The sequence below is a fragment of the Chelon labrosus genome (assembly GCF_963514085.1).
Source record: "Chelon labrosus genome assembly, chromosome: 6".
Lineage (NCBI taxonomy): Eukaryota > Metazoa > Chordata > Actinopteri > Mugiliformes > Mugilidae > Chelon > Chelon labrosus.
In genome coordinates, this window is record NC_140342.1 from 4,859,469 (window position 1) to 4,878,419 (window position 18,951).

The window sequence follows — 18,951 nt, forward strand, 5'->3', positions numbered from 1 at the left end:
GTCTGATGTAGCTAGACTTAATTCTTATTAGAATATGAGTCTGGTAAGGAATTTGGGTATCATGGAGTGTGTTTCAACAAGTACAGAGAAAAGAATACCTCTAGGCACAATTAGATAGTCCTCCAGCCAATCAGAGCCATTTTGTTGTCAACAAAGTCAATTCCACTGCGCTCAGATGACGTAGAATGCTCCGTCAATGTTACTCTTCTGATAATTAACACATATAGCCCGCCTAAATTATTTGATTGGTGTGGTAGATCTTTGCCAGAGTATATTCATTTCCCAACAGAGTGACTCCAAACCAACTTTTGTTGTGTGCTGGGTGGGTCAGGCTGATTTCTGGGTAGTCAGCAACGGCAGTCAAATACACTGCCTGGTCAAAATAAAAATGTCGCCAACTGGATTTAACTCAGCAAATAGGTACGAGCCTCCTATTGGATAATTACTGCATGGACGATTATCTTTCAGCTGTCAACAAGTTATTTAACCCCAACTGATGCAATGAGTAGCTTCTCATTTCTTAAACAACCATGTCTAAAGACACATCCTGTGGTTGTGGAAAAGATCAGGGTCAAATCATTGGCATGCATCAAGCAAAGAAAACATCTAAGGAGATTGCAGAAACTACTAAATTTGGGTTAAGAACTATCCAACACATTATTAAAAACTGGAAGGATAGTGGGGAACCATCATCTTCTAGGAAGAAATGTGGTTGGAAAAAAATCCTGATTGATTGTGATTGGCGGTCACTTAAAAGTTTGGTGAAATCAAATCGAAGAAAAACAACAGTAGAACCCAGGGCTATGTTTAATAGTAGGAGCATTTCCACACGTACAATGCAAAGGGACAACACTAACCGCAAAAAAAAGGCTTCAGTTTGCCAGGGAGCATAAAGATTGGACTCTGGAGCAATGTAAGAAGGTCATGTGGTCTGATGAGTCCAGATTTACCCTGTTCCAGAGTGATGGGGGCATCGGGGTAAGAAGAGAGGCAGATGAAGTGATGCACCCATCATGCCTAGTGTCTACTGTACAAGCCTGTGGGGGCAGTGCTATGATCTGGGGTTGCTGCAGTTGGTCAGGTCTAGGTTCAGCAACATTATGTGTCCAAAGAATGAGGTCAGCTGACTACCTGAATATACTGAATGACCAGGTTATTCCATCAATGGAGTTTTTTCTTCCCTGATTACAAGGGCATATTCCAAGATGACAATACCAGGATTCATGGGGCTCAAATTGTGAAAGAGTGGTTCAGGGAGCATGAAACATCATTTTCACACATGGATTGGCCACCACAGAGTCCAGACCTTAACCCCATTGAGAATCTTTGGGATGTGCTGGAGAAGGCTTTGTGCAGTGGTCAGACTCTCCCATCATCAATACAAGATCTTGGTGAAAAATGAATGCAACACTGGATGGAAATAAATCTGGTGACATTGCAGAAGCTTAACGAAACAATGCCACAGAGAATGAATGCTGTAATCAAAGATAAAGACAGTCTAATGAAATATTAGAGTGTGTGACCATTTGTTTTGGTGGCAACTTTTTTTTTGGCCAGGCAGTGTATTACCCTAATTTATAAATTAATGTGAGATGAGCTCTCCTTTGAAAAAAAGGTACTTATTGAAGTAAAAAAAAAAAAATAGAAAATAAAGCACAGATCTCAGTGAATGCAGGAGCTGAAGATACTAGCACTCCCAGATAGCATGTTTAAAGCGTGTTTTGTTGATGGAGGGCAGAGTGCTTTGGTGAAGGAGCACACTGTTAAAACTGAGAACCAACCTAGTCAATATTGAAATTGTAATCCTTCTGAATGCTGATCTGTTTTTTGTTTTTGTTTTTTATTTGGTAGATAAAAATGTTGCTTGGACACAGAGATACAACTTCTCCTACAGCAAAGTGAGAATGTCACTACATACTCCAGATTTAAATCACCAGTACACTGTAAAACACAGAAACTTGTCTGATAGGCCTAATGACTGTTGCATGTACTTGCTTGGGAAGGGCTTAAACGTAACGGACATTTCATTTAAATGTGGTAAAGCTAGTAAAGCTCAAGCAACTTCATTAGAAGGCATAAGGCGGGCGTACTTTCAGGCTGACCAAATCCGTGAATGAGTTGTGAGCGGAATTAGTCTCAGTCAAATGTAGCGCTGCACTCACTGTTCTGGGAAATGTTGCAACAATGCTTTTATTACTGAATAAAACATGTACACAATAAAACGTATGAGATTCACATATGCATCAAACAAAGTAGTTCATTCCATGGGGCTGCTTGGAGCCCATTGCATACAAGCACGCTGTCTGGGATTAACTAACTAAAACATGTTAGCAAGGCCTGGACATGTGTCTGAGCATAAATGGGCATGATGTCCCCCACCTTTTCATCACTCACTCTTCCCCCTCGCCTTTCTCTTTCCCTCGCCATCATTCCCCGTCCCTCTCCCTTTTCTTTATTGCAATGCCAGAATCTGCGGCGTACCTGGCCATTGCTCTAGAACTGGCTCCCGACAACAAATTTGTGTCGTGACAGCAGCTGGCTTCAAGATCCTCTGGTCCTTTGCTGGCCAGCAGCAGCTGCACGCATATAGGGTCCCACAATCTGAATACCTGGCCAAGAGTTCAGAGAGAAGAAGGGAGCAGGACGGGTGGGGGGATATCAAAAAACCCAGATCCCAAACATAAAAATGCTTCAATGCTCCACAAATGCCAACGAAATGTCATCCTCACATTAATTCTCTCGCTGCCTGAGAAAGTTCCTGTTGGGATCCAGGGACACACATGCACACATGCAGGCCGGCATGTTGAAGCACTCATACACACAAGCATTATAAACAAGTTGGAGTCAGAGGACCAACACTACTGGGCCCAATTTTTACGACACGCCGGTCTCCTGCGTATTGGCCGTTCATGTTGTTTTTAGCGAGGGTCAGGGGCTTACAGACAGGAACTCTGGCAAGACTCGCTGCCCAAGTTTCATCATTGCCTTCAAGCGCACACACACGCTGTGACTTTTGCGTTCAGTATCTGAGCAGCAGACTTATTTATGAAAGTTTCTCATGCAAAAGTATTCCGCACCAAAAGATCAAATCCATGATTTATAAAAACGGTGTCCACGTCAAATTCAACACGTTACGCTGATCTCTCCAGTTCTCAGTCATATATCAAACAAAAACGGATTCCTGTTTTTTACCCAAAAGGTAAGTGGGTTAGATATTTTCGATTTTTCCATTTGTTCTTTGAAATATTCTTCACAATAACCATCAAATTAAATCTAGAATGAATGAAAGAGCATTTTATACACTGTAATTTACGCCAAGCACAAGATTCCTGAATAACCATATGTTTATGTGAGTATTGAGCATATCTCCTCTCTGCAGGGTAGTGAGCTCAGGCCGGGATAGGGAACGCTTGACCATAACTGCAAACTTAGTTATAGTTAAGGATGTAGTTTTTTGTGTAATAATTAGTTTTATGTATTAAGTTGTGCGATATTATTTTAGGACTTTGCTAGGATTTAGTTTTTTATGTCATATTATCAGCTCCTGCACTTTATTTCCATATGTCCCAGTCTGGAAGTCAGTCATTATGGTTCCTACCTTGTTTGCGCTGGGACAAATGGCCGTGTGATGGAGAAGATGAAAATTGTGTGTATATGGTCCAGCCGTGTCGGTGATGACCGACGTAGACTCAAAACTGTGTCTCTTCCCCTGTGTCTATCCCCACATGGTCATGACAGGACAACTTTAATTAACATTTACTTACGACACACCTGGCCATGGCCAAGCACTGAGACCACACACATGCAAGCCAACTTTTTTTTTTCTTCTTTTTACTGCTTCCTAACTTTAACCTTTGTCTTCCAGGGAAAGCAAACCAAACACTATGTTTTTTCCAGCAACAGTCTGTTTCACACAAGTACAGCTGTACAAATTTACACGGCGTACACCTGCGAGCCACGCCGTACACTCTCCATCTGTCGGTTGGGCACTGTCCGGTTACACTTGTATTGCTGCGCTTGCTCAAGGGAGCTCTGTGTTTCAGGTAAGGAAAATCTATGCTACTCCTTTGCAGTCCATACCCGGATTTAGCTAAAAGTGGGGCTGTTGACAATACCCATAGATAGTACATTATATAAAGACGTTACCAATACAGCACAAGTGCCTGTAAAGTTGGGCATTTTATCATTTATTGATTGACTCGTGTTTGGAGCCAGCCTCAAGTGGCCATTTAAGGAACTGCAGTTTGCGTTTACTTCAAACGTGGTTCCTGCTTGAAACTGTTGTACCTCAGCAGAAAGAAGAAACAGCCAGGGCGTCCTTTAGGAATCAAAGGTGCTAGCAATTAGAGATGGCTGAAGTTCACACGAGCACCAAGAGAGCGACAAGCTCTAATACATTTTTAATAGAACTAATCCGAACCGGTGCAGGTAGCGAACAAGAAAAAACATGTGCAATGGCTGAAGGCTGAAGCACTCGTGGCCTGCTCTGCAGCACAGACACTATTCCATGAGCTGATATTTCGGCACAAGAGCGCCATCTTCAAGGTTGAGGAATGAGAAAAATGACATCATATCTAGGGTATTTGGACTCGCTTATATGTGGTGGTTTATTCAATCAATATCAATAACTATTCCTCTGCAACTGTTTCTACACTAAAATCTGTTCCTGGCAGTGTGGAGAAGGCTTTGAAACTACTTTTAGACCTTTGTGTTGGAAAGAAAAATATGAGGAGATGAATTTATTAGTTTTTGCAAGACTAGAATTAGACAGTTCCAAAAGGGTTTTTTGGCAGGGCGGTGGTAGGGGGAGATCTGGACTCATTACCTAAGTATTTCTAAAATAAATGACTATAGTCCTGCCTCTAATCCATGTAATCTACTACATAAATATGCAGGTTTTATTGAGATGACTTTTCACTGAAATATTTTATTAATGCACCAACTCAGTCTTTCCGAGATATGGAAGTGGATAGCCAGTATATTTGCTTTAATTAGCTATCGTCTGTATGGTATAAATGTTGTTAGAGGTCCATTAGATCAAAGTATAAATGGAAATCGAACTATTTTACTGTTTTAAAAAACATTAATTCCTCCTTGTGTTAAGCTGTCAGTTCCAGGCATCAAATACTACATCTTTCGTTTTAAAAAAATAACTTCAGATCCATGTTTTGTGTCCCAGCGGTGCAGTGTAAAGCTTGCGGTTACAATTTGGATTAAAGACCGGGTCTTTAAGAACCCAGGCCGACGACCTCATGGCGAGACTTCATGCAAGCTATTTGGCGCTTTGCATGAGCCTGTCTGTCAGGCCAAATGGAAGACAGCAGGCTGCTGCTTGAGTTGTTTAGTAAAAATAAGTGTGTACTTTGGCCTCTTAACCCACCATCCCGACTTCATAGACCTTTCTCTAAAACCACCAGGGAAAGTGAGAGCACCAATTTGTCCATGTAGCTGTTTATTGCACAGCCCTGCTGAGGTACTGCAGCATGCTAACACAGACCTTCACCTCATGGGGAGTGTTCCTGGTGCCCGTCTATTCCCGGAGAATTCTTCCCTTAGGAAAATACATTGTCTGCAATGGCTTACTGGTACTTTCTCTTCTGTGTCTTTTCAACAGTGTAGCATTTTACGTACAATACTCTTACTGTCTTATTATAAATTGCTATGCAGGCTGTGGATTGACTGACCAACGTCTTCCTTCTAAAAACTTAACTTGTCACAGGATTGTTCCTTTTTGTTCTTGACTTAAAGTGAACAATGCACAGGAAGTAGGATTTTGGCAGTAGCCTAACAACAGTCTGACGGAACTACACACTGGGAGCAATAGTGGTAAATGACATTTGTTCATTGACCTCACCTGTCAGGAGATTCCGGATCAAAGCAGGTCTTGAGGACGTCCGTGATATCCGGGTCACAGCAGTCTCCATCATCATAGTCGTAGTGTATACTGTTGCACTCCATGTTACAAATCCCGTCCTGCCTCTTCCAGTTGTAGCAGGGCCCCAGCCTCAGGCAGTCCCCTCCGTCGTGACCTGTCCTCGGATGGTCGCACTCGGGGTCACACTGGCGGTTCCCAATCTTGCCAATCCGACAGTTACTGAGGATAAACCTCTGGCGCAGACTGGAGTTTTTGACGCTGTGGACACTCAGTTCCATGGTGATGTTATAAGGGCGGAAGGCCTCAATCAGAGCCTGGTGCTGGAGCTGGATCTGGGCTTCGGTCACCGTGGGGTTTTCACCATTATCATCAGATAAGTTGACAATCCTGTAGCGAACTCGCTTTGGGGTACGGAGCTGCCAGTTGTAGTTGTAGCCAAAGATGATGTCTGTGTTGTCACAGGGGGTCATGCCACAGGGTGGTGGAAGGAAAGAGGAGACATGTTCATGTTCAGGGACAGGAGTGGTGATGATGGCTGGATGAAGGCCAGTTTTAAATGGAGTCCATAGCTGTTCCACCTTAAAGACAAAATCAAGCAGGAACATCATTTCAATAAATCCTCGTCGAGGAATGCTGTTGAAAACCAAAATAGCATTGAATCTATCGTTATATATGGTGATTGGTGAAAGAAAGAAATTAAATAGAGCCAGTTACATTAGTGAAGTCGGCCCACATCGCTAGGATCGGCTCGCTCTTGTCAATTTTCAGCGGCCGTTTCAACAAGTCCTCATGGGAGCGGGCATAGCCCCACAAGACCACACCTCCCATGTGGCCCCTGAAGCTTTGTCCCTGATCGGATTGGTTACTGCCAAGAAACAGGGTCCTGCAAGTCTTCATGAAGGGGCTGTAGAGATTCCCTGACTGGAGGCTGCTTTCTCCCACCTGAAGAAGGGAAGCAACAGAAGATGGGCATAAACTAATTTCATTAATCGCTGTTCAGTTTCATTACAGGTATAAATAATAGTAAATGTTCAATGTTCTAATCATTCTGTAGAAGGACACATTAGCAGTGCATTAGCTACAGTCGGTTTTACTCCAGTACAGTGTAGTGGCAGTTGGGTTTTTGAAAAGCTCTCCATCTGGTTATCCACAAAAGTAACTCTTGTTATATGGTGTCTTCAAATGGGACTGTGTTGACAGTGAACACGAGACAAGTCCATATGAACGCCCCCCTCTTGTGGTATTCACAACTTAAAAAGCGGAAATATTCTGAATGCTCTGTGATGTGTTTGTTGATGTTTTTAGAAATGGTGGAGGCCATTTTCCAGTAAGTGGTAAGATAATATATTGTAAACTTAGTCATTTTGAGTTTTTCTTCACAAGTTACTATGTGTCTGAGGAAAATGCTGACATACCCAACAGCCTTGTTGTTTAATTATGCCTTTGCCTTTCCGGTGGTTACCCGGTGGTTACCTGGTTCGTAGCTCGGTAAACTGTTGGCCTTGTTGGCGTCTAGACACCGAGCTTAGCAGCTGCATTCTCACAATTTGGAGCCAACTTGTGTTCACAAGCATCTCTTCTGATATTAAAGTAATATTAGTGAAAAGTCTATGAAGTGTCTCATTGCTTTACATGGATCGAGAAGCTGACAGTGACGCAGAGGTAAATGACCAAGTTCAACCAGACCACACACCTTGGCTCCATCAACATACAGGGTCATGTTGTGGCCGTTGTAAGTGGCCATCAGGTGAGTCCAGACATTGGCTTGGTACCGCTGGTTGCTGTACACTGTGGTGGATTTCACAGCTCGGTCTGTGCGAAGCGTGAAGTAGAAGCGTGCGTCTTTGGTGCCTGCAGGTTCCACCGTGCGAATGCCTACCGACCAGCCCTTCTCACTTAGAGAATGGGAACAGTTGTCAAATACACCTAGGGCGGCGGGGAAAGTGAAATATATTATTTTGATGGAGAAAGATTATGTTCTCCTGCAAATTACACACAAACAAACTATCTTTCCAAATGATTATGCTCCTGCAAATGGATTCAGACAAAGAGGAGCGCTGACACAGATAACACAGAAAGAGACAGGGAGAATACACAGAGCCAGAGACAGCAGGAGAGAACAGAGAGGGGAAGGAGGATAGAGGTATTTCCCTAAGCCAAGGCACGGCCCTGATATTTCCATCTGCTGTTGCAACAGACACACACGGACCCACATCTGCTCCCCAGATGTCAAACACTGGGACAGCGAAGGGTCAGGGAACCCCTTCACCCTCCTCAACACTGTATGTGCCTGTGCGTACATGTGGATATGCGTGTTAGGGTGTAAAGTGGGCATCTGTAGCAAAATATCCCCATGGAGGGGAGCAAGTTTCATGGTTAAGTGTTTATTTAGGTTAAAGAAAGCAGAGCTAAGCAGGCTATGGGTTTATCAAGTTACTGGATTGTACAGCATGTTGGCTACTGGTCTACCAAATGTAATTACACAAATATATCAGTCTATGCTTGTGTAACAAATTCACTTCTAAAGGTGCTACATATAGCACTTAAACATTAAGTCAGTCTTTACATTGCACCAAGCATGGCTTAATTGCTTTATAATGTACATTGTTTCATGACACACAGCAAGAGAAAGGTGTTGTTTTTAGTGTGTCATGGCACAGCTAGATGACGAGATTTTTTTTTGTTGTTGTTGTGGCATTCGCACCAGCACACATCATTTGAAGACCACAATCTATCTTTACCATGATCATGTGTGTTTAACATGATTGCAACTCAATTAAATTAGACGCGGATGTTTTGCTTTTATTGTGGCCACTGGGGGACAGCAGAAGCAGCTGAAACTGATATAATGTCAACGATTTAAAGGGGAACTACTGTTTTTTACAGCCAGGACCTTATTTCTGGCATAAAATACGATCATTTACTCACCCATATAACGTTAGTGTTATTTGCAGTCGTTCATTAGATATTTAGATCCGCGTACATCCATATAGTGGGAGTGACTGGGGCACCGAAACGCAGCCTCTAAATAACGCATTATCTGCCGCGAAACACGTTCATTTCATCAATATTTTGTTATGATACGCTAGTGCTATTCCCCGTTGAGTCCGGAGTTACCTGTTATCATCATCTGGGGTCTGTAGATTGACCTATGCAAGAAGCTGTTATGCTGGACAATTTTCATCTTCTGCGGGCAGACAGAACAGCTGACAGCGGTAAGGGGAAAGGAGGAGGCCTGGCTGTGTTCGTGAACGAGAGGTGGTGTAAATCTACACACTGCACGGTTAAAGTACAACTGTGTAGTAAGGACATTGAACTGTTAGCAGTTAGCATGAGGCCATACTATCTGCCATGGGAGTTTTCACATGCTATTGTGATAGCGGTGTACGTCCCCCCATCTACTAAGACACACACAGCTTCTGATGCCCTGCTCTCAGTTACCAGCAAGCTGCAGACACAGCACCCACAGGCCCTCTTCCTCATCTCTGGGGACTTCAATCATGTTTCTCCCTCATCGGTTCTGCCCACATACACTCAGTATGTCACCTGCCCCACAAGAGACAATAAGACACTGGACTTGTTTTATGCCAACACCAAGGAGGCATATTCTGCATCCCCCCTACCTCCCCTAGGAAGAGCTGACCACAACATTGTTCACCTGCAGCCTGTGTATAAGCCTACTATACACAGGCAGCCTGTGGTCCCACGCATGGTGAAGAGGTGGACTGCGGAGAGTGAGGCAGCTCTCAGGGACTGCTTCAACACCACTGTGTGGACAGAACTCTGTGATCCACATGGGGAGGACATCAATGCCATGACAGACTGCATTACAGGCTACATCAACTTCTGCTTTGAGAACACCGTTCCCTCCAGGGTGGTACGGTGCTTCTCAAATAACAAGCCGTGGATTAACCCTGAGATTAAAGCTCTGCTGAAGGAGAAGAAGAGAGCCTTCAGATCAGGGAATAAGGAGGAGGTGAGGACTGTGCAGAAGGAGCTGAGAAGGAAGATCAGGGAGGGAAAGGCCAGCTACAGGAGGAAGATGGAGGAGCAGCTGCAGCGGCAGGACATCAGAGGGGTGTGGAGAAGCCTGGAAACCATTTCGGGCTACAAAACACCCCATGGTTGAGGGGGATCGACAGTGGGTCAACGACCTAAATCTATATTTCAATAGGTTTGATCAAGCACCCACTCCTCCCCCCATGCAGCTGGTCCCTCACTTGCTGTCACCTGGCTTATGCCCTCCTCACTCAGCCTCTCACACCTTTGGCTCACCAGGCCATGTACTCACATCTTCTCACCAAGATGGAGCCACTCATCCCCCACCCCTGTCCTTCACAGTAGACCAGGTGAGAAAAGAGCTCAGGAAAATGAAAGCGAGGAAATCAGCTGGACCGGATGGTATCAGCTCCAGGCTCCTTAGTCCTGTGCAGATGAACTGTGTGGAGTTATGGAGCATGTCTTCAACCTGAGCCTTGAGCTGAGAGTGGTACCACAGATTTGGAAGACCTCGTGCGTGGTACCGGTGCCCAAAACATCGCACCCTAAAGACCTCAGCAGCCGGTGGCTCTAACGTCCCACCTGATGAAGACACTGGAGAGACTGATACTGGGACATCTCCGCTCTAAGGTGGGCCCCTCCATGGACCCACTACAGTGTGTCTACCGTCCTAATGTTGGAGTGGAGGACGCTGTTATCTTCCTGCTACACCGAGCTCTCTCTCACCTGGAAAAGCCCAGCAGCACTGTGAGAATCACCTTTTTTGATTTCTCCAGTGCGTTCAACACCATCCAGCCGCTGATTCTGAGGGACAAACTGGAGAGGATGGGTGTGGACCACCAGCTGTCCACATGGATCTTGGACTGCCTCACAGACTGACCACAGTTTGTGAGAAACAGGAACTGTGTGTCTGACCTGCTCACCAGCAGCACGGGTGCCCCTCAGGGGACTGTCCTGGCCCCCTTTCTTTTCACCCTCTACACAGCAGACTTCAGACACAACACCGACAGCTGTGTACTGCTGAAGTTCTCTGATGACTCTGCGATTGTAGGCCTCACCGGAGACGATGATGACGCAGAGTACAGAGGACTGACGGGGAACTTTGCAGACTGGTGTCAGCGAAACCACCTCCTTATCAACGCGGGGAAAACCAAGGAGATGGTGGTGGATTTTCGTAGACGCCGTTCTGCCCTCCCCTCACCAGTGAACATCCAGGGAATGGACATTGAACAAGTGGACTCTTATAAGTACCTGGGTGTTCACCTCAACACCAAACTGGACTGGTCTGACCACACTGATGCACTCTACAAGAAGGGACAGAGCAGGATCTACCTTCTGAGGAGACTGAGGTCTTTTGGAGTGAAAGGGGCACTCCTGAAGACCTTCTATGACTCTGTAGTGGCATCAGCCATCCTGTACGGAGTGGTCTGCTGGAACAGTGGCATCACAGACGGGGAAAGGAAGAAGCTGGATAAGAACATCAGGAAGTCCAGCTCTGTCCTGGGCTGCCCCTTGGACTCAGTGAGGGAGGTGGGTGACAGGAGAGTTTTGGCTAAACTGTCCTTCATGCTGGACAATGAGTCCCACCCCATGGTGACCTGACAGGACTAAGGAGCAGCTTCAGTGACAGAGTGCTTCACCCTCGATGTGTGAAGGAAAGATACAGAAGGTCTTTCCTTCCTGCTGCTGTTAGGCTCCACAACGAGCACTCCTAATATGTGCAATATATCTATTATTTATTATTTATTATACCTCTGTCATTTCTGCATGCTGTTGCAAACTGCAATTTCCCCATTGTGGGACAAATAAAGGTTTTTCTTATCTTATCTGATCTTATCTTATCTTATCTTAATGCCGTGCGCACTCCGCTTGTTTACCTGTAATTTGCTACTGCTAGTTTTTTGCAACATGGCTGAATATTTTTCCGATTCTGAGGTTGTGGACGACGACTTTGTTTTTGATGGACGTCCTTACCGTTTTGAGCCAGAGTATACGGATGAGGAGCTCGTTGAAAGGAGGATGCGGAGGCGGAGAGAGGAACAGCTGGCCAAAGAACAACAAACCACTGAACGTCTGCGAATAGATAACAGGTAACTCCAGACGCAATGGGGAATAGCACTAGCGTATCACAACAAAAAATATGTTTCGCGGCAGATAATGCGTTATTTAGAGGCTGCGTTGCAGTGCCCTAGTCACTCCCACTATATGGATATACGCAGATCTAAATATCTGACGAACAACTCCAAATAACACGTTATAAGTTATATGGGTGAGTAAACGATCATATTTTATGCCAGAAATAAGGTCCAGGTTGTAAAAAACAGTAGTTCCCCTTTAATGTGGTAATGGCAAACATGGTGGCAAACCATTGACTGACACATTTTGCAGGTAGGGAGTAATATTAGTATTCACTCGGCACTTGTGTCTATGGCAAATCCAGCATTCATTGTCTATTAAGACTTGTGCAATGGTCAGAAGAGTTTATTATGTTTCCGCGTATTTATTGGCTAGGGAGGCCCACCCCTCCCAAAAAAGCCTAGTCTGCTCTGATTAGACAGCTCCAATGGCCTCAGCATGCACCGCCCATACATGAGAATTAGAGGTGTTTCATTGGATGCAAATTAGTGTACACCCCTAAGTGCAGTGAATGTCATCAACAATTTGATATCGTTTTCTAGGAAATTACAAAAGAATTAAAAAATAAATAACATTGAGGATTACCTAAAAAATCATTTCTTGTCAAAGTTTGGTCAGATAGGTGACATATAGTGCAAGACTGCAAGATTGTATAAAAACAATCAAGTATTAAATTTGATATGAAGACTTGAAAAAGCTATGAACGAATGAAGGGTATTTCTAGATAAATAAAAGATATGATCTTAAATACACCGATCAAACATAACATTATGTCCATCTTCCTAATATTGTGTAGGTCTCCCTTGTGACTCATCAGAGAATAGACATGGGCCTTCTGAGGGTGTCCTGTGGTGTCTGGTAACAGAATGTTGTTAATGGGGGCCTTTAGGTCCTATGGTTTGAGGGGAGGGGCCTCTGTGGATCATCCCACAGATACTTGATCAATTTGGGATCTAGTGAATTTGGAGGCCAGGTCAACACCTTGTGCTGTTCTTCATGTTTTTTGGGGGTTTTTTTTGGTTGGTCTAGGTGGGTGGTAAATGTCTAAGTAACATCCACATGAATGGCAGGTCCAAAGGTTTCCCAGCAGAACACTGGATTGTTACAAGATGGTCAATGTTATTTACTTCTCCTGTCAGTGGTTCTAATGTTGCAGTTGTTCAGTGTATAGGGCATGTTGTTTGCATTGATAGCATTGCACATTGAAACACATTGAAAGACACTACAGTAAAATCATGAAAATAAGAAAAATACCTGTTTTAAGTAGGCAGACAGTGTGTCCAGGGCCTCAATTTTCATCATGTCATTTTACATTGTACTGTCGTGCACTCAAACCATACATGGCCATTACTGGTCATTAGCCAATTTTATCAGATAGCAAATTAGTATTACCATACATTTGGGGGAAATGCATTAAAATAAGCTCAATAATGGATCCAACTGCAATACGGCACTTATAGAAATGTAGAAACAGAGTCACCATTACATTGTTAGTCTAGCAGTCTACTCTGGACTGAACTGTTTACAACATTCTGCAACCGTACAGTAATGTATCAACAAAAGGTGAAACGCACAAACAAATGCATTTATGAGGTCATCAGTGGACATTAGACGTCAAACCAATGTCAATGTCATGTCTAGCAGAAACAATAGGAGTTTGTTTTTCACTGTGTTCGTCAAATTCCTTCAGGACACTTCAAAGAGAAAGGCCCACGCCACAAAATGCCACCGTCACATAAGGAAGCAATGAGGGGGAAGAAGTTGGGTAATGGAGTCGGATCTTTGATCAGAGTAAATGTGAGCGGACGTAACAGTTTGCAGTCTCGCTCGCTATCTGGACAGCTGTGGCGCTGCACCGTCGTGCTTTTATCCTCTTCAGTTTGTCTGATGCATGTGTTCTTCTGTCAAATGTGCAGCTCTTCAAATGCAACATTCTTGACGTTTGGAAAATGTTTGGCCATTCGACATCATGTGCTTTGGACTGAATCGTCCACGGCCACCACTCGGAATCAGTGGAAACCTACAGGCAAGCTAACTACGAGGAGAGACACTGAATGAAACACCCTGGGAATTCTCCACTGTTATGTAACTATGAAGTTGTAGATGTTCAGTGTTGAATGAAAAAAAAAAGAATAGGTTTAAGGCTTCAATCACCTCTTGGGTTAATGGTTGTTTTAGATGTACAGCGTTGGGTCTTACAAGGAGTTGTGTTTTATTAACAGTGAAACAATAAGACAGGTAAATGTCTTTATCTTAAGCCTCTAGGAGTCATTACTGTGGCCAGTGTGATCAATCACTATTCTATCAGCCATTAATATGTTAACCCTTAGTCTAATATTCATCAGCATCAGCAGAAATCATCACTGTCATCATAATCTCATCATTATTGTCAGTAACATTATCCAGCCACACTTATCATAATTACATCATCACGGACGCTGCCATTATCCAATTACAGTCATCATAACTATTATTGTTGTCATCAGGGTGTAACCAGACACTGAAACATGCATGGGTGGAGTGGGGGTGTGAATTTAGACGGGGGGGGGGGGGGGGGGGGGGGGGGGGGGTCGTGTGTGCGTACGTCATTAATTTGGTTATTTGATTGCGAGTGTATAATTAATTTCAATCAGCCACAACATTATGACTACCGACAGGAGAAGTGAATAACATTGACCATCTTGTGACTCCAAACTTTTGGATCTGGCGTTCATGTGGATGTTACATGTACCACCCACCTAGACCAGACCAGGCACCCCCACCCCATAGCATAGACACTCCTTGATGGCAGCAGCCATCCCCAGCAGGATGCAGCCTGACACAGACACACACACAAAAACGGTTTAGGAACAACTCAAAAAACATGAAGAACAGCACAAGGTGTTGACCTGGCCTCCAAATTCACTAGATCCCAAACTGATCAAGTATCTGTGGGATGATCCACAGAGGCCCCTCCCCTCAACCCATAGGACCCGAAGGACCCCCACTAACAACATTCTGTTGCCAGACACCACAGGACACCCTCAGAAGGACCATGTCCATTCTCTGATGAGTCACAACTGTTTTGGAGGTACAAGGGAGACCTAGACAAAATTGGGATGGTGGTCATAATGTTATGCCTGATCGGTGTATATGAAGCGTGGTAAGGAATTATCCAAAAAACAAGCTGAAAGAAGGACAACTGGACTTGTAGGGTTTCTTGAAGATATTTCACCACTCATCCAAGTAGCTTCTTCAGTTCTAAAAGACTGGTGGGGGTTTTAATAGGAACATCTGTGGGTGGTGCCCATCTGAATGTCACATGACTAGAGTCTACAACCTCCAGGAGATTGCCATTCATGAGTGGAAAATGGTAATGTCCACGGGCATATAATACAATCTGGAAAGAATTCCCAACACTAAAGCCTACTCCGTTTGCCACTTCATTTCTTGGTGTGTCACATTTTTGCGAGCAAGCCTCAGTCGGAGCACCAGGAGAATGTTATTCTCCTCCTTTCCGTAGAAAATTTAGCAGTCTTGCCAGGGCCGGCAGGGGACGTATTAACTTATGTAACCACAGAGAAGTGTGTTTTTTGGAGTTCAAACGTGCATATTTCAGCGCACAAGCTGTCATTTTAGCATCCAGTTCACTCTGAAGCACAGAGGACTGATTCTTGATTCGTGACAAATCCATATTTGTTTATATTGATTTTTAATTCTTATAGGTCCGATTTAAACAAATAATAATGAACCTCAAATTTTAGTGTATATGGACATGGAAATGGACGCTGTTTCCACTTTACCTCAAATCTTGTTGGGTATTTCTGTGATGCAGTTTCTTCCAACATATTCAAAACTACAAATATAGCTGAAAAAAGCTACCTCACATCTGTATAGGAGCAGTTTTATCAGTCCAGCTCTGCTTGGAGGTGCACCTGTCTTGCATTTGATAATTGTCAGCCTCATCTAAATCAACACCAGGGCTTGCATGGAAGTGCTAAATGACTTTTTGTCAGTCAACTAAGCGATTAATCATCTAATGGCTTCAGCACTAAATGTCATCGCCATAACACAGTCATAACAACAATAACACAACATTCCTAATCGCCGTGCTCTTTGTCACCGCTGTCACCACGTCCATGCCGACCGACCACAGTAAATCCTGCGCAAACCCGGCGTGACCTTTGTGTGTGAAAACCGGCCTCCTGAGACCTGTATCTTTTTTTTTTTTTTTTTCTTGGAAACCGTTTAACGGGAGAATTTCAGACAGCACTGCAGGCGAACCCGAAAGCTGTTAGGAAGACAGGAAACAAGCTGCATGGCTCTGTGTGTCAGACTTTGCTTTAACAAGGTGACGGTACAGGCAGACACTGAGCTGACGAGCTGATGTGTATGTCAACACATAATACATGCTGAAAATATCCTGAAGTATATGAACAGGTAAACACAAGAGGTTGACTCAAGTCTGGAGCTTGCTGGCTCTAAGTTTTCACACACTGTGTGAGTGGGAGGAAAACTATAGCATATGTATGCTGTGAAAGAGCAAGGGTCAATTCTCAGCATGTGGACACCAGACTGTATGTATCTCCTAGGAGGAAATGTTTGATATGCATGCTACAACCGCGCTCATGGTGCAGTGCTAACCCGTTTGCACTCACCTGCTATGACCGCAGGGTTGCTCTGCCCGCCCTCTGGCTTCACCCACAGCTCCAGGCTGAACGTGGCCCTGGGCAGCTCCAGCCCTGCGTCCAGTTTCACCTTCAGCTGCTCCCGACGCCCGTTGAAGTACAGCGCGGTCATCCAGGAAGGGGGCACCCTTGGCACGGGGCTCCCCCAGCCGCCCGCGTTCACCCTCGCGGTCGCGTCCGCCTCTTCCACCTCCCCGGAAGAGTCGTCCGTAACGGTCGCCGAGGACCGCTGGTCTCCATCTCCCTGCTGCAGCCCGTGGAGGACCTGGAGCCCCCTGGAATCCGTTGAGCTGTCCGGAGAAACTTCCCCCCGGCTGGAGTTGCCCTCCTCCTCGTAACGGAGCTTCCCGTGGAGGCTGCGGGCGAACCTGGAGCGGGGGTCATGTGGAGAGTTCTCTGTGCGTCCCGTGGAGGAGACCTTCTGCCCGGCGTCTTTAAGGAGCGGCCGCTGTTTGCCGTCTTTACCGACATCATTTGCGCCCCTCTTGCCGTTTCTAGAGAGTTTCTCATAGAAGCGCCCTTGCAGCGGACTATCTCCGTCCCTCGCTCTCACCGCCGCGTCTTGGGTGTCACCCCAGCCTCCCTTTTCTCCCCCAGCCGGAGCGACCCGTCTCGCCCCGGCGTCTAACCTACACCCTCCTGCACAAACCGCAGGAGCGCTCTCGACAGTGTACAGCTCTCTCCGGCTCGTGTGCGACTTCGGACGGACCGCTGGAGGGCGGTGTTGGGACAAGGAGATGGAGCGGGGCTGCCGCCGGGACCTCCAGATGCCGGAGACGGTGCAGGGTTCACCTGCTAGCCTGGAGAGCTCAGTGTCTGCGCGCCGGGCCAGGGCGCGTTTGTGCCGGCTGAGTGCATCGGAGCGAACCGGGTTGAGCAGCCACGTGTTAGTAATAAGAACGAGGAAGATAGCCAGTAGTCTGAGCAACAACATCTTCTCAGGTTAGGGAAGGGATTCGGTTTTGTTCACAATAATAATAATTAAAAAAAAAACTTCCAAATCAGCAGCAGCAAGAAGTCTCACGCCAAATTGTGGTTATTAGATTTATTTGCTCACATTTCCCCAGCAGTTCTAAAGAATCTGCTGTTTTTTTCTTTTTTTAGTTTTTTTTTTTTTTTTTTTAAGAATTAAAAAATATTTAAATTTTAAAATTAATCAAAACAAACTAGGAGAGTGATCAAAACTATCAGTGCATTCCAAAAGAGGTCAAATTAATAAAGAACGTGTCACATTCAATTTCTCACACGGACTTATTGCGTACTGAGGTTCTCGGTGTGTTCATTCTGGATGATGTAGCTAGATGTTTAATAGTGCTGAAGAATCGCAGCAGACATTCAGATCTTCAGCTAAGTGAACCAAGCAAAAGCCCTTTTCTCGGCGCAGCTGCGGTGGCTCCCTACACTCCTGCACTTTGTGCGAACATTTAGAGGATACTCTTAGCCTCCTTCCCATTCATGTTCACCGCCTGCCAAATATCTGTAGCCGCAGACACGTTGCTTGTGTTTACATGTAGGAAGAAAAAAAAAAAAGAAGTTCTGCAAGCCTATCGGTGAACACACGGGGTAAAGAAACACCTTTAGTGCGCCAACGGGCTGATTTGGAAAGTCAAACTAATCCTAAACACAATTATTTTGTTACTGATGAAAAAAACGTGGATGCGGTGGCAGTATTTATTTCCACCAATAACTCAATTTAAAGTCCTTCCTTTCTCTTTTTACCTGACCATTGCGGCATCATTTAGTGCGTCCTGGTCCAAAATGTGACTGCAAGGTGAATCAGAATAATAAAGTCAACTCCAAAGGCAAAGTGAAGCGCGGCGCAAAGGCAGTGCCAGCCCTAAAATAGCTACCCTTCTCGTGGAGCAGAAGCTGTCCTATATTATCTGAGAGAGGAGAAAAATATTAGTCCAATAAATCACAGATCGCCATCTGCGCGTCAGCTCCTCTTTTGGGGTTTTGTTGTGCGTCCCTGTGCGCTTCATAGAGCGACTTGCTGCTGCTCCTCTGCACCGGTCCATGCAGTTGTAGTAATATCCTCCTCCATTCCTCTCTCTCTCTCTCTCTCTCTCTCTCTCTCTCTCTCTCTCTCATTCTCCCAGGTCCAAAGGTTTTTATCAGGGAGCCCCTGCCCGCCCTGACATCACCACATCACCGGTAGGGGAAGTGGTGGTGGTGGTGGGTTATGGTGGTGGAAGGGGAGGCGTCCAATCCTCGCCTCACACTTGAGTTTTACAAGGGAAATCCTCTTCTCTCCTCTCTCCCTTGCCCAGTCCT

General features: G+C 45.0%; 1 protein-coding gene across 1 annotated transcript in view; it reads right to left on the reverse strand.

Moving 5' to 3' along the window:
• pappa2 (pappalysin 2) overlaps positions 1–17,649 on the reverse strand; it is a 79,131-nt gene extending 61,482 nt beyond the window's left edge. The window contains exons 1-4 of the mRNA XM_084546702.1: positions 16,648–17,649; positions 7,569–7,801; positions 6,590–6,817; positions 5,855–6,453 (exon numbers count right to left, since the gene is read on the reverse strand). Coding sequence (XP_084402828.1) covers positions 5,855–6,453; positions 6,590–6,817; positions 7,569–7,801; positions 16,648–17,611 — 2,024 coding nt within the window. The 5' untranslated portion in view covers positions 17,612–17,649. The remainder of the gene's footprint in view (positions 1–5,854; positions 6,454–6,589; positions 6,818–7,568; positions 7,802–16,647) is intronic.
• Positions 17,650–18,951: the final 1,302 nt, after the last annotated feature.